This window comes from Triturus cristatus, chromosome 4_2 (assembly GCF_964204655.1).
Source record: "Triturus cristatus chromosome 4_2, aTriCri1.1, whole genome shotgun sequence".
NCBI classification, from domain to species: Eukaryota; Metazoa; Chordata; class Amphibia; order Caudata; family Salamandridae; genus Triturus; species Triturus cristatus.
In genome coordinates this window covers 944,364,305-944,380,758 of record NC_140586.1, presented here as the reverse complement: position 1 = coordinate 944,380,758, position 16,454 = coordinate 944,364,305, and the positions used below count along the sequence as shown (strand labels likewise).

The window sequence follows — 16,454 nt, the reverse complement described above, 5'->3', positions numbered from 1 at the left end:
ACATTTTTTGGCAATTAGTTGATTTTTGGAAACACGAACACTTCTCTGTGTCAAGTAAAGACCTTGAGAGTTTTGTAACTTTCAGATACTCAAATTGTGGATTTTGTTGCAATTACATTTTTTTCAAGACCTGATATTTCTTTGGAGGTTGCATGCGGGCAGCCTAAGTTATCCTGCAAGAGTTTCTTGATGAATCCTATTGCAACTACAATATGTGCTCTCTCATGTAAAGGCAGGTTGTTAGAAGCTTTTCTGCAACTCAAGATACGCCTTACTTTTCCCTGGTGTGGATGCATTTCTCATGTTTAGTGAGATCTCCTTTCTGAGTTAAACGTTCCTGGCTTTCCCCTCCTGTATAAGGCTTTAGTCCAGTGTGAATTCTCTCATGTGAAGTGACATTGTATTCAAGACTAAACCTTATCTGACATTCAGAACACACAAGGCATTTTTCCCCCGTGTGAGTTCACTCATGTCAAGTGAGAAGTCATTTGCAACCAAAACTTTACTTGCATTTCGGGCACTCATAAGGTTTTTCCCCAGTGTGGGGTCTCTCATGAAGCATAACACTGTCTTTCAGATTCAAGCTTTAATGGCATAAGGATTTTCTCCAGTGTGGAGTTTCTCATGGTGAGATAGCGTTTTACTCTGCAGCTTTTCTGGCATTCAGAACACTCATAAGGTTTTTCATCAGTATGGAGTCGCTTATGGTTAGTGAGGCTGTGCCTATCAAATAGGAATTTCTGGCATTCACAGCTTTGGTAATGTTTTTCCCCTGTGTGCGTCTGCTGTAGAGTGAGATTGAGTTTAAAATTGATGCGTTTCTGGCATTCGGAGCACTGAATTATTTTGATGGTGTGTTTTCTTATGGCGCTTGTAACCATCTCTACCTCTGAATCTTTTCTGACATTTAGAGCACTGATAATTTTTTTCTCCAGTGTGAATTTTCACATGTTCAGTGAGAGAAGATTTACGGCTGAAACATTTTTGGCATTCGGAGCACTGATAAGGTTTTTCCCCAGTGTGGATTCTTAGATGCAGAGTGAGACTGCTTTTTTCACTGAAACATTTGTGGCATTCAGAGCACTGATAAGGTTTTTCCCCAGTGTGGGTTTTTATATGCTGAGTGAGACTGCTTTTTTCACTGAAACATTTGTGGCATTCAGAGCACTGATAAGGTTTTTCCCCAGTGTGGGTTCTTATATGCTGAGTGAGATGGCTTTTTTCACTGAAACATTTGTGGCATTCAGAGCACTGATAACATTTTACCCCAGTGTGTGTCCTTGTATGTTTAGTAAGTCTTCTTTTGTCACTGAAACATTTCTGGCATTCAGAGCACTGATAAGGTTTTTCCCCAGTGTGGAATCTCAAATGTGCAGTTAGAAGTGATTTAAGTTTGAAATCTTTTGGGCATTCAGAGCACTGATAAGGTTTTTCCCCAGTGTGGAATCTCACATGTGCAGTTAGAAGTGATTTAAGTTTGAAATTGTCTGGGCATTCAGAGCACTGATAAGGTTTTTCCCCAGTGTGGTTTCTTACATGCTGAGTGAGACTGAGTTTGTTTCTGAAACATTTCTGACACTCAGAGCATGGATAAGGTTTTTCCCCAGTGTGGGTTACTGTATGTTGAGAAAGACTTCTTTTGTCTCGGAAATATTTCTGGCATTCAGAGCACTGATAAGGTTTTTCCCCAGTGTGGGTTTTTATATGCAACGTGAGATGGCATTTTTCACTGAAACATTTCTGGCATTCAGAGCACTGATAAGGTTTTTCCCCAGTGTGGGTTCTTGTATGCCGAGTGAGACAGCTTTTTTCACTGAAACATTTGTGGCATTCAGAGCACTGATAACGTTTTTCCCCAGAGTGGATCTTTGTATGCCGTGTGAGACTACTTTTTACACTGAAACATATCTGGCATTCAGAGCACTGATAAGGTTGCTCCACAGAATGGGTTGTTGCATGTCGAGAAAGACTTTGTTTGTTACAAAACGTTTCCTGGCATTCAGAGCACTGATAAGGTTTTTCCCCCGTGTGGAATCTCAAATGTGCAGTTAGAAGTGATTTACGTTTGAAATGTTTTGGGCATTCAGAGCACTGATAAGGGTTTTCCCCAGTGTGTATTCTTGTATGTTCAGTGAGTCTGCTTTTGCAACTAAAACATTTCTGGCAGTCAGAGCACTGAAAAGGTTTTTCACCAGTGTGGATTCTTGTATGCCGAGTAAGACTGTTTTTGTCAATGAAACATTTCTGGCAATCCGTGCACTGATAAGGTTTTTCCCCAGTGTGGGTTCTTATATGCCGAGTCAGAGTGTTTTGATCACAAAAATATTTCTGGCATTCAGAGCACTGATAACATTTTTCCTTAGAGTGGTATCTTGTATGCTGAGTGAGACTGCTTTTGTCTCCGAAATATTTCTGGCATTCAGAGCACTGGTAAGGTTTTTCCACAGAGTGGGTTACTACATGTCTAGAAAGACTTTGTTTGTTACAAAACCTTTCCTGGCATTCAGAGCACTGATAAGGGTTTTCCCCAGAGTGGATTCTCATATGTTCAGTGAAATAAGATTTACGGCTGAAACTTTTTTGGCATTCAGAGCACTGGTAAGGTTTTTCCAAAGAGTGAGTTAATTCATGTCGATTTAGACTCGGTTTGATACTAAACGTTTTCTGGCATTTAGAGCACTGATAAGGCTTTTCCCCAGTGTGGATTCTCATATGTTCAGTGAGATAAGATTTACGGCTGAAACTTTTTTGGCATACAAAGCACTGAGAGAGGTTTTTCCCAGTGTGCATTTTCTCAAATTCAGTGAGATGAGATTTATGGATGAATATTTTTTGGCACAGGTAACTTTTTTCCCCAACGTGGGTTATTTTGCTTTGATTGAGGTGGGTTTGAACACTGAATTTGTTCTCACAGCCCGTGTTTTTATAAGGTGTATTCCTAGAGTTAATATCTCTACGTTTAGTTTTCTCTTGCTTGTATGCCACGGTAAGAGTGAACCCGATTTTAGAGTCGGGCTTGTTTAGATAGTGTTCAGCATTTATCTCTAAAAGAAATTGTGTGCAATCTTCTCAACACTTGAATTGAACAAAATATGTCTAGAAGCAGCCCTGTAACACCTGTCGAAATGTTTCAACTAGACAATAGTCATTAGGTTATAGCCTCTCCGGCAGCAACTTATTTTGTGACTGAAGTTTTTCTCAAATCTATTTTTATAGGTTCTTAGCAATGCAGTAATAAGGTGTTAGTCTGATATTTAATGATTAAACTGATAAGTACCTTTTTGCACTGACGTAATGGCAGTAACTGAGGACATTAAAACATGCACAGTACTATTGTGGATCATTAGTCGCAGAAGATCAGTTCCTTTTACCCTATGTTTGGTGTAAGGTTAAGTTTTGTAGTTCTAAAGACGAGGATTTATTTACATTAGCTATAGCGAAACGGTGCTCCTTTAATCCATTTTTATATTTAACAGTTTTACATATCACTCCTGCACAATAGATAATGTTGAGGCGATTTACATAGAATTACAGAACAGTACACAATAAAAAGGAAACATTAATCTGAGATGGTCATGAACACAACAAAGTGGTGAATTTTTAAGGTTTTCGCAAGAGTGAGCAGAGTGGGTCATGGTGTTCTATCCAGAGGCAGATAGTCTCAAACTTGTGAAACTGGTTAAAAACGGTTGTTGAACAAAGGTGATTTTCCAATCTTTTGGTTGTTAACGAGTCCGCTTCGGAGCCTTCTTTCAGCGTCTTTTCTTTGATGGTCTGCAGAAGAAACCTTTTGTTATAACTTTCTTTTATGCAGTGTGTGCTTCCTCTCTGGAATTACATGATGCGTTAGATGAACGTTATTCTGTCATGCTGAGGCAGTTTGTTTTTCTGATAATATTTCAGATGAGGATGCTGGGAATGGTCTTTCTGTCATGATTTCTGATGCTGTGTGCACAGATATGGCTTTGCTCTGGGTTAATGAAATGCAAAATTACAGACTTCACTTACAGGTATAGTACATTCCTCAGCTCCCACTTCCTCGCCGCACCTAGATTTTGGAAATTGTTTAAACTTAGAATGCTGGGTGTCCTTCAGTTTTTCAAAATAATCCTTCTTATGGCCCGGACATTCAGTTGCCTGGTGCTAAATCTTGCTTTCTTCATCCGTAATTTCAATCACCTATAGAATTAAAATTAAATAGTTAATACATGTAAATTTAAAAAAATATGATTTACAAGCCAAATCAATGCAGAATTTTGAAAACGTTGAGCTGTTTTTCAGACAAAGCAGAGTGTAGAATGGTAGCCTGAGAGTACTTGGATGTAGGAGTGAGGATTTGTAGAATTTTCAACATTTTATTTAGGCTCACAAAGGATACCTGTACCCTATAGAGTCGTAACATAGAATCCCAAAGGCAGATATTAAAGTCTTATGGACTAGCACCAAACAGATATAAAAATAAAATAAAAAAAATACTATTAATTATTTGCAATGTAGATTTCTAGGACGGGAATTTCCCCTGCCCTGAGTTACCACCTACTTGTATCTGGTGTCCTGACTCTTGAGTTTTGGCCTCTGCCTCACGCGAATCTATTGTGTGCTGTGAGGACTATGCCTAGACCTATCCCTCAATTATGGTCCAGATTATGAATCAAGGGCAATGAAATACTTTCAGGTGTTCATTTTATTCCACCTGATTATCAGTTGTTAGGTATTTCTGCACCTGGATTTACCAGGTGCAGAAAAACAGGACACAATTTTTTCCAGGCAGAAAATTAGACTGAAAAGACGCACAAGACTCTGGCTGCAGCAATAGCAGCCAAGACTTATGCTGTTTTTTTTCCTAACTGGGGGAAACACACAATGCGTGCCTGTTGGAAAATGCTTTCCCATTCCCTCCCCTGCTTCACCCATCTCCCCCCAACCAACCACGTGCATATATCTACCACCTGCTTAAAACAAGTGGTAAATAAAAGCAGAAAAACACTATGAAATAGTGAATGGCAAGTGGTTTGACAGGCAGAAGAATCTGTTCCTCGTGGCAACTACCCAGTCCATGGCGTCAAACTTGTAACTGCACGTAACAGGGATACATCTACCACAAAGTTAAAAAAAAAAACAATTACATGACATTTTCCATTGTGCAACTTCTAACAAGAGACTATGAGAGGTCTTGGACCGGTCCTGTGACCTGAAGGATCGCACCAAGTGTGCCCTTATTTAAGACAGAGGACTGTCATCGGTCTAACAGATAGAGCGGTGGTGGCGATGCACTCTGTTGTAAGGTTCAATAGCCTGATGAGATCTTTGCATCATGGTCAGTGGAGTCGCATCCTACTGACACACCTATGTAATGCTCCATTTCTATGCCTGTGCCCAGACTTTGCGTTAACATCAAGTGCGTGTTTAGGGTGTTGGTGTGCGTAGCAGAAATGCAATGTGAGAGTGCGACAGAGTAAACCGCATCTCCTGCCTTCCAGTTGTGTATACAAGTGAGACCATCTAGTCCTCTGTTACCAAGGAATAATGTGCTCTACAAAGTACTCAGGTGCTTGCTGTGCCACCAGGGATGGTGTCAGCCTGACAGTCTATCTAAGTTGAAGGGACATCACCTGCAGGCTGAATTACTTAATGGAGAAGCTGTGTACCTGTCATCAAGAGCCTAGAAGCCTGCCTAGAAGCCTGCCTGTCTGGTAAGAAAGGGAAGGGAGTTTGACTATCCAGCAGGAGGACAAGCCTGTCCTGGAAGAAGCAAGGTCCGACACATCCCCGGTACCTGTAGGTAATCCAACATCCAACAGGACCAGCTATTCTGAGGGACACCCCAAGACTCTCCCAAAGGTTCAAGACAGAAAATAATACTCTACGACATGATTGTTGAGGCCCAGTTGGACGATTGTGTGCTACAAACCAGCCCGTTCAAGGTTGCATTTGCCAAATTCCTAACACAACAGGGTCTGAATCTACTGACTTACTGGAGAGCCTGTGTTGGGCTTTTAGCTGCTGAATTTCTGACTACTCTGTGTCAGTGGCCCATGAGGGACTACAACTACTCCAGTGTCGAACACCCTGTCTGAGCTTACGCCTGTGGTCCAGCCGGCCACAGTGTGGGCTCAATTGCTAGCGGTCGGGCCTCCAGAGGGGCTGCACTTACCGACCGGCCAGGTGTGACTGCTACCTTAGGACTGCTGATCTTCAGGCAACTGCAAAGTAAAGATAGAGTGGGTGCCCTACTGAATGCAGCCCTACATCCAGGACAAAAACGCTCCACAAAAGCCTGCTGGTGGGTCACTGCTCTCTCGAGTGTTCAGGCATGCCATTCAAGTCCTGGGAAACAGGAAAGAGACCCAGACAAGACTGAATCATCCTGTGAAAGGGTAAGATGCTTATGACAGAGCATATACGCATTGGGGTGACTGGGGTGACAGAACTGCACCTATACTATATCCATAATGCTCCTAAATGCCCCTAGAGGAGAAGAGGGGATCAGAACCGGATGCACCTGTCTGCATCACATGGTAGTCTAGCATGCATGCATTACCTTTTCACTCAAATTGTCCATAAAGTTGATTTTACAGCCGATACGCACATAGCAGGGGGAATCTCAGACCATTCGCTGGTGGAGGTGCAACTCGATGGTCCGGTTGTGGACTTCATGCTACCCCCAAGGGTTGATCCATGATATTTAAAAGACAAGACGTTCAAAGCTAGTATGAGAAACGGAGCAGAATTCTATTTTAAGGAGAATGGGCGGCCTGTTGAATCCGCTTGCGTGCTATAGGATGAATTCAAGGCAGTGATTCGAGACCAGATACAAGCCTTGATTGGGGGAATGCAGAAGGAACGTAAATTAGGCTCAGGACAGGGAATGTGCTTTCCTGGAGGCTTGCTTGGCAAGTGGGGAATCAGTTTCTCTCCCATTACACCATCAACTGAAGCAGCACACATTTAGAGCACGAATGGAAAATAGCGGGCACTCATGCGCTGGCTACCCAGAATTGTCTCTAAGATGTCGGTGATAAAGCCAATGAGTTGCTTGCATGGTTAGAGAGACAAGACAAAGGACGGAACTGGATCCTTGACGACACTGACAACAAGGGGACGGAAATACTGGGAGAGACTTCCTGAAAGACCTGACCCTGCCAATGCTAACGAATGAGGACCGAGACGCACTAGACCAAGACCTGACAGTAGACTAAATAAATAAGACAATAGGAACCTTGCAAACAGGGCAAGCGACGGGCCTGATGAGCTCCCCTTAGAATTATATAAAAGCATAATGGATAAAATCAGGGAGTACCTCCAGAGTAGGTTTCAGACTGCCTGAAAATAAGGGTGTCTCCCAGAGGACCAAAGAACGTCTGAGGTGGTGGTCATCCCAAAAAAGGACAAACCAGCAACTGAGTGTGGGTCTTATAGACCTATCTCCCTGCTTAATTGTGAGACTAAGGTCCTTGCGTAGGCCCTGAGGATCTGCAATCGGGCTTTATGCCACACCAGGGAACGCGCTTAAATCTCGGACACCTTAATGGAGTACCACATGCAACAGGGGATTCCTTTGTTGAACCAGTGGCGCTGCTGTCAAGCTCTATGTGGCCCCTCTAACACGCATGCACGTCAATAATACAGTCTCCCGAGTCTTTGCCCTCCGACAGGGATGTTCCTTGTCTCCTATGCTCTTCACACGTGCGTTGGTTCACCAGGACCTCTCATATCGGGTATTCCAGTTGATCAGGAGTGGGATGAGAGAATCTCCCTCTGCGCTGACATTTTGCTATACGACACGTAACCAGCCTCCGCAAGTGATCAGTTCGGGTGGCACTACATTGCTTTAAATATTTGGGCGTGTTCATTACAAGAGAGCCACAGGCAGGAACATACTCCCGAAATTAGACCGCCTTCGCAGGGATGCCTGACACTTGCGGACGCTCCCGCTCTCCTTACTGGGCCGGATGGCCCTTATAAAGTGATGACCCTCCAGGGCCTCTTGTACATCGTGCAAAAAACGTCCTTTAAGATCCCACCAGACATTTTTTTTCAAAAGGTAGACTGAGAACTTTGGCTCCTGTTGTGGGATGGTGGCACTTCATGCTGAGTAAGTTGCAGAGGGGAGTTTATTAAGGTGGACTGGCGGTCCGGAGCATTCTCAAGTATTACTGGGACACGCAGCTGGTGGCAGTCAACAACTGGGTTTTTGCGGACCGTGAGTATCCTACTTACCGGGTAGATGGATTGGCCATGTGCCAAAGAGGTTACCCCACCCCGGTGCTGTGTCAAAGAAAGTATGAGTGCACCCTACCTACTCATACTCAAACAGTGGTAAGGGTGTGGAGAGAGGCTACCAAGTATTTAGGCTGAGAAGGTAAGCTGACTGAAATTACTCCACTGTATGACGGTGATCTCTGGAGTGCAGCGGGAGGATTGCAGGGCTTCACAAAATGGGGATTGATCAGCTTAGAACGGCCGGGCGATGTGTGGGGGGGACAGGAGCTTGTGTCCTTCACAATCCTACAACAAAAGTATGAATTAGGTGACTAAAAACGGTTCTGACATTTGCAGGTGGGTCACGCTCGGCAAGATCACATCTGGGAAGGGGGGGAAGTTGCCTGATGCATCCCCACTAGAGGACCAGCTGCTAACTAATCCCCTGAGCAATCTAAACCATCTATAGGAAGTTGATCTGCAATTCCCTGGATCCCTAGGAGGCGCAGAGGGCTGTGTGGGAGAGGGATCTAGGCACGCTTGGCGATGGCGATTGGGTTGAGGCCATTCAGGGTGCCAGGGAGGTGGCAATTAGAACTCGTTTTGGTCTAATTTAACTACAGATCTTACTTAGGACCTACTACTCCAGAAATTTGTTGCACCAAATAGGGCGGGCGGCCATCTCTCTGCGTAAGGGAATGTGAGTTTTTTTTTTTTTTAATGTGGTGTGGAGTTGTCCGGTAATTCAATGCTATTGGGTAGAGATCATGAGAATAATGTCCCAGGTCATGGGACTAGCGATCCCCATGGGGGCCAAATGGCACCTTCTGAATATCACGAGTGAGGTAACATGGCATCGTTTTCGCAGAATATGACTGGCCCTGGCTTCAGCGATTGGCAAGCGTAATATTGCATGGGGTTGGGGAGCCAGCTCTCCCCCCCCAGGGTGGAGGATTGGGAAGCAGATCTTGATTGGTGTCAACGGGTGGAGCACAGGGTGTATCTCAGCAGGGCCTGCCCTTGTAAATGGGAAAAGAAATGGGAGGGATGGTAGAGCTACCAGGCCATGTGACTGGCCATGAAGTAGTGAAAGTAAAATATGTACCATCCTTGCGTTCGAGTTTTATGTAGTGGGATTTGGCCAGGGAGTGTCAGGACAAGCCAAGCTATGTTACTCAGTCTATATTTGCAGACTTTGTGTTTTTGGTCTAATCACTCTCACTAATGTGCACCGTATTTTCGGTGTCAACACTATTGATTGAGCACTAGTTCAATAAAAAGAGATTTAAAAAGTACCTGTGTCTTGGCAAGATATGCAGTGTGCTGGTCATTTATTCAATCGAGTCTGTTAATCTATTGTTAAGCTCTGAGTTCAAGCAGTCGACATTACAAAGCTGAGAATATTGTGACTGCTCGCCCTCGTTAACTTGAGAGTCAAGTACAAAAAAGGATTTACTTGGTCAGTTTGCACAGCCTTACTAGGACAGGTCTCGTGACATCAAAGGAAAATGACCTCAACCCAGTAGCCCCTGCCTGTCCCGTGGCCCCGGAATTGGAATGAACACAGAGGCGGGACTGAAAATCCCTTGCTTTGTCAAGCTGAAGCGTTTGGTCCTTGTATGTTTTCTAGACAACAAACTGTTTTTGTAAGCTTTATTTATCTTTTTCTAGTATGACATAATTTAACATAACCAGTAACTTGTTCAGCAGACACTGCAGAGATAAACCAATGCGACATATATAGCAGGTTTTTAAAAAAAGGAGCGCTAAGGTAAGGAACACAGCAGCGTCTTGTCATTTACTTATTCACACTCAAGAAATCACATATAGGCAGCGTTCTAATTAACTCTCTCTTTTCTCCACTCCTCTATTTTCAATTATCAAGACTATGGGTTTGATTTAAAGTCCAAAGGGTCACCCGACTTGTTAGAGATTTCCACTGGCCCTGTGGCGCTCTCTGTCCCTTCAGAGGAGAAGTAGCCATGGTGGCCCTCTGAAAGCACTGCAGGGGTGCTGAGCGGCTGCCATGTTTCAGGCGGCCATTCACCAACTTTTGTGTTTTTCAAAAACAAGCTTCCAAAGCTGCAGTTTGTTTTTAAAAACCAATAACTAATCACCCTCACACCCTTGGAACTTTCTCCGATTAATTTTCTCCCAGGAAGTGGGGTTCATTTAAAAAAAAAATTCTCATCACGACTGCCAGGTATTCCCTGGTGGTCCTGAATAAGAGAAAAATACATCAGACAGCCTGATCTAGAGAGGATGGGCCGTTCGATGTATTTACACCGACAGCACCCAAGTAAGACTGGACACATAATCCACCTGACTTGCACCACGCTTGTGAAGGAGTACTCTGCTCACCTAACTCTAAATCAAGACCTTAATATTTTCTGTGCTATGCATGTATCTCTAGGTCCGCTTCATTATGTCCATCAGTCTTTGTATTATGTACCTGTTACTGAGGCTTGTGTGTTTAGTATAGGTTTAATCTTACGGTGTGTGTGTGGGTTTATTTGAACCCTGTGGTTTAATCTGCATTTGTTGTTTATGCGGAGTTATGCGGTGTTGTCACACCCTTGTAATTATAAAAGGTATGCTACAGGCGACCAGGTGTCTCTTGCCCGTGACATCTGAGGAAGTAATGGAACTCAGTTAACAGCAGCAACGTTGCAAAGTGTCAAGAGCCTGATTTAGAGTTCGCTGGCCTTGGTTACTCAGACACAAACGTGATGGATATCCTGGCCGCCGTATTACAAGCACCACTGAATATAATATATGGGAGCCTTGTTTCTTTCTTTCGTACTTTCTATTTCTCTTGTTTTTATTATCTTTATTTTACTCTTTTTTTTCTCTTTCTTGTTGCTTTTTCTGTTGCTCTCTATGCTTAGCTTGGCCTCCTAAAGCATTTTATTCATTCATTTGTATTTCCTCTTTCCGTCATGGGGATGACTGCAAAGATATCCTTACTAGTAGGATCTTTTGAATTCTGCATGAACCTATTTACTAATGGTCCTAGTTGAAGGTGTCATTGAGAAGTTAAATATATGTTTCTGATGTGACAGAGAGTGTGTGTGTCTGTGTCTGAGTGTGTGTAAGTACTTGAGCGTAGGATGCTGGCACTCAATATACTATACCATAGTGTGCAGAGTCCAGTGGATCCCCAGAGGTTTTACAGAGGCTAAAGTAGATAATACTAATGCTCTTTTGTGGTAGTGTGGTGGAGCAGTTAGACGTATACGAGGGTAGTGTTAAGCATTTGTTGTACACACAGTGGTAATAAATGACACACACTGTTGTACACACAGTGGCAATAAATGACACTCAATAATTAAATCTGAGACCAATTTATAAAACAACACTTGGTTAGATTTACTTTGCGGAACCACCGAATTTCAACTTTAGTAAATACGTTTTGCAATAATAATACTGTCCAATATAAAAAGTGAACAATTAGTGCAATTTTCCGACTTTGCAATGTTAACCTATGTGGTGAAAAAAACATTCAACATACGTATAGGCAACATCTACTTACAAGACCATTATTTGGAAGTGAAGGTCAGTATTGGACAAGGTTCAGTTCAGAACCAACAGTGCACCACCAGCGGCACAGGGGCGCCCAGGTGCAGGTGCAAGTTCAAGGTTGGAAACCCAATACAAATTAAGGGGGACTGGGGCAATCGTACAGAGGCTGCTTACAGGTAAGTAACAGCGGCTTGGGGAAACTAGTCTCTGGGGGTTTGAGGCCAACACTGGACAAGGCCCAAGGCAGAATCATGACTACACCACACCACCAGCGGGACAGGGATGCCCGGGTGCAGGATGACAACTCAGCATCAAAGACAGGCCAAATTGGAAAAGGTCTGCAGGCTCAGGCCACGAGGCCGGTCGAAGGAAACCAAAAGCGGTCATGGTAAGTTTCGATTCTCGAGAACGTAGCAACACCTTTTGTCCTCTTCACCAAAGCCCAGGACGGATGGTTGCAGGGGTGCCTTTTGGTGTCAGAAAAGGCATACCAGAGCAGGTCAAGGTTGAGGGGGTCCCCTTGCGGAGGCTGCAAGTAACGTTGAGGAGTCCAGAAGAGGTCAGCTCATGGTGGACTCTCGCTCTAGACTGACTGGGAGCGATAATATAATAATAATAAGGGAATTTTATAGAGCGCTTGGTTACGCTCAGAGCGTGTCCCCGCGCTAGAACAGAAGAACTCCCACAGACTCGACCGTAGATTCTGCACAGGCTAACGTGTATATAAATATGTTTTTAACTTCCTCCTAAAGCCAGGTTCAGATGATTTAAGGCGGAGGTCCAAAGGTAAAGCATTCCAGCTCTTAGCAACCAGGTAGCGGAATGATCTGCCTCCCATACGAGCCTGCCTTATTCTCGGGACCTTTAAAAGGCCTCCGTGGGAGGAACGAAGGGAGCGTGTGGGTACGTACCTGGTGATCAGGTTCTGGAGCGGTGTTGGCGCCTTCCCAGTAAGGATGCGGTGGCAGGTACAGAGGGCCTTAAACTCAACCCTGCTCCCTACTGGCAACCAGTGAAGAGTCCTTAGGGCAGTTTTGGAGGCCACTCTTTTGGGAAATTTTAGAATGAGGCGGGCTGCCGCGTTCTGCAACACCTGAAGGCGATTTATAGCCTTGTTGGTTGCTCCCAAGTACAGCAAGTTGCCATAGTCCAGGCGTGATGTGACGAGGGCGTGCACCAGCGTTCTGCGGGCTGACGTGGGAAGGAGATCTAAAACCTTCCGTATACTTTTCAGGACGCTGAAGCAGACACCCGCCACACGTCCTATCTGCGGTCCAAAAGACAGGTCGGCATCTAACCAGACTCCAAGGTTCCGAACTTCTTGAAAGGGTGTTGGAGCCTCACCTAAGCATGGGGGCCACCACGCCAACGACCAGACAGATGGATTCCCCCCCACTACGAGCACCTCGGTCTTGCTGCCATTTAGTTTAAGGCAGTTGGCGGACATCCAGGCTGCAAGGTCTTGCATGCAGGCTCTGAAACTGTCCGCCACAAGACCGGGCGCTCGCGAGAGGGAGATAACCAGCTGCGTGGCGTAGGACACAATATGCAGACCATGGCCCACAACAATAGGGTCCACTGGGGAGACATAAAGATTAAATAGGGTGGGGCTCAGGGACGATCCCTGGGGTACGCCCTAGCCCAATCCAATATCCCTGGAATAACATTCGCCCTGGCGGACCTGAAAACTTCTCCCCGTCAGGAAAGACTGGATCCATGCGAGTGCAGCTCCAGATATTCCTCCACTATTCAGACACTGTAGCAAGGTGGTGTGAGCTACAGTGTCGAATGCTGCACTCAGGTCCAATAGGACGAGGGCCATAGTATGACCCCCATCCACCCCCTGGCGTAAGGTCTCCACAGCCATCAGAAGCGCTGATTCCGTTGAGTGGCGGGGACGGAAACCAAACTGGGTATCGTGTAGTAGGGTAGCCTCATCCACGAAATCCATCCTCTAGAAAGGAGATAATCTAACTAAGGGCTGAGCCCTGAATGCCAGCCTCCTTGACACGGTCCACCAAGATCACATGGTCGACCGTGTCAAAGGCGACCGAGAAATCCAACAGCAACAGGGCCTGAGGAGTACCCCGGTCAGCCAATACCGCCAGTATTACGGTCTCCGTTGAGTGGGCAGGCCGATACCCAGCTTGGTGCGAGTCGAGATAGTTGGATTGTTCAACAAAATTGGACAGGCACTTCACCACATGAGCCTCCAGTACCTTTGCCAGGTACAGGAGCAAGGAGATTGGGCGGTAATTCAACAGGATCTGGGGGTCTGCCCCTGATTTCTTCAGAAGGGGAACCACAATTGCCTCTTTAAAGGCCTTAGGGACACAACCCTGGAATATGGACTCATTCAGAAGAGAGAGGGCTGGACCCGGGAGGCTGGTGAAGGCTTCTTTTAGGAGGTGTGGTGGGCAGCAGTCTGTAGGGGATCCAGATTTTACTTTAGACAAAAGGTCCTGGAACACCTGTGTACAGTAGTTCTCTGCAATCTTCTCTGCTGGTGCAGATCGGTAGTGCTCGGCTCTTCTTAGGCCGTCAGAAACTGAAGTTCAGGGACAGGGGATGCCACCTAAAAGCTAGATTTAAGGGCGTTACAAGGGAGTGACAGGTAGTGTCCAATGGGCCCTTTGCCTGAGGTGTCTACGCCCTCTAACATGCCCACCTTCTGTGAGAGCAGGACACAGTCCTAGCCCTAACTGGATAAGTCCCATCATCTTCAAGATGGTGGGCACTGAAAAGTGTACTTGACCTAGCCTCCGGCACCCGAGGGGTGGAGTTGGCAGAGGGGGGCCTATCTCCTCTTCTATCAAAGGTTTCCCACCTGTCCTGCCGCCAAAAAGGGGGATGAGGACAGGATGGAGGCCAGCTCCTTCGAACAGGAGAGGCTGGGGTTGCATTACAAAGGAGGCAAAACCTTTGAAGCTCCCCACCACGGATGGCTCTTCCTGTCCACGGGGAGATGTGAACACCTCCACCCAGGAAAGGCATTGTTATCGACCTCAAAGTGCACAGGCACTCTCCCCTGAGGTCAAAACACACTCTGGTGGTAGCAGGCTGGCTCAGGCCAGTCAATGACCACACTAAGCATTGGTAGGTTTCAGGGGACCCCTCTAAGGGGCCCTCTGTGTGCAATTTTTAATAAAATCTACACTGGAATCAGTGCAAGTTTATTATGTTGAGATGCTTGGTGCCAATCATCACATATTTCAGTGAAGCCATCATGGAGCTGGCGAACTCATAATGACTAGTGTCCAGCCTATGTACTTACTATGACTTTCCTGGTCACTTACAATATTCAAACATCTCTTGTCATCTAGAGAATGTAAAGTCTTTTCCGCTGGCGACTGTGGATTAGGGAAAATATTCTTTAAGATGACCGGCTCATTCAGGTGGAAATCAGATGGAACTTTAGGAATAAAGGCCGGATTAGTGCAGCGCACCACAGCGTCTTTGGTGAATTGAAGAAAAGGTGGTTTGATAGTTACACCCTGTATCTCGCTGACTCGCCGAGTCGAAGTACGAACTAAAAGCAGCGATGTCTTCCAGGAGATGAATTTAAGATAATCCCTATGATTGGGCTAAAATAGGGACTTCATGAGTTGTGCCAACACAATGTTCAGATGGCAAGAATGAGGCGAGCGTCGAATTGGGGGGCGGGGGGGAAAAGGGGGGGGGGGACATCCGAAATAAGTCTTTGAAAAATTGTTGAATAATTCTTGAACAATAAAGAGAATTGGAGCCATCCTGCCGGAATCTGAAAAATGCGGCCAGAAAAACCTTCAGGGTAGAGTGAGACAGGCCGGATTTTGCTAATTGTAACACAAAAGGCAGAAGCTGCTCTGGCGTAGGGTGAACAGGGCGAACATTTGAAGCTTCACACCAAAGACAGAACCGTTTCCACTTGAGTTTGTAGGTTTTGATAGTGGAGGGTGCTCTAGCGTTAGTGAGGACCTCCCTGCAGTCCGGATGAATAATCAAATTGGCAAACTCATAGTGTTCAGGTGCGAGGCTGCCAATCGCAGAGAAGTTGGATCCGGATGGCAGATCAGGCCGTGGTTCATAGTAAGAAGATTCAAAATTGGGCACAGCCAAATTGTATTGCACTTCAACAGAAGGAGGAGCTCCGTAAACCAGAACTGGCAAGGCCATCTGGGGGCTATGAGAAGAATGTGGCAGGGTTATTTCCGCATTTTCCAATGTACCCTTGGGACTAGAGGAATCGGTGGAAGAGCGTCAGCATATATTTTTGACCAGTTCATCAAAAACACATTCCCGCACGATTCTGGGTGGGGAAGCCAACTTGCATAGAATGGGCATTTGCGGTTCAGGTTGGTCGCAAATAAATCCAGATTGGGGAGTCCGCAAAGCTGAAAGATGCCGTCCAGCGCCGGCTGATGAAGTTCCCACTCGTGGTATGACGAAACCGACCTGCTTAGGGAGTCCGCTAGAAGGTTGGACACTCCCGGAACATGGACTGCTGTTAAAGTGATCTGATGTTGAATCGCCCACTCCCAAATTTGCTGAGAGTGTACGGATAGCAAAGTGGATCTCGTGCCCCCTTGTTTGTTCACATAATGCATACTTGTTGTGTTGTCCGTTCGGATCAACATTGAAGCTCCTTGAATGAGGGTGCGAAAGGACTTCAGAGCCAGGAATATCGCCAGTAACTCCAAAAGGTTTATGTGCCAAGTTCGATGGTAGGGGTCCCATTTCCCCTTGACTGT

The 16,454-nt window shown here is 45.5% G+C and overlaps 1 protein-coding gene across 4 annotated transcripts in view; it reads right to left on the bottom strand.

Annotated features, from left to right (window-relative positions):
• Positions 1 to 489: 489 nt before the first annotated feature.
• LOC146839023 (uncharacterized) overlaps positions 490 to 16,454 on the bottom strand; it is a 432,821-nt gene continuing 416,856 nt past the window's right edge. For all 4 annotated transcript variants that reach the window (XM_085603057.1, XM_085603054.1, XM_085603055.1 and 1 more), the window contains one exon: positions 490 to 4,179. In XM_085603057.1, the coding sequence (XP_085459183.1) occupies positions 805 to 2,790 (1,986 nt within the window). In that variant the 5' untranslated portion in view covers positions 2,791 to 4,179 and the 3' untranslated portion in view covers positions 490 to 804. The remainder of the gene's footprint in view (positions 4,180 to 16,454) is intronic.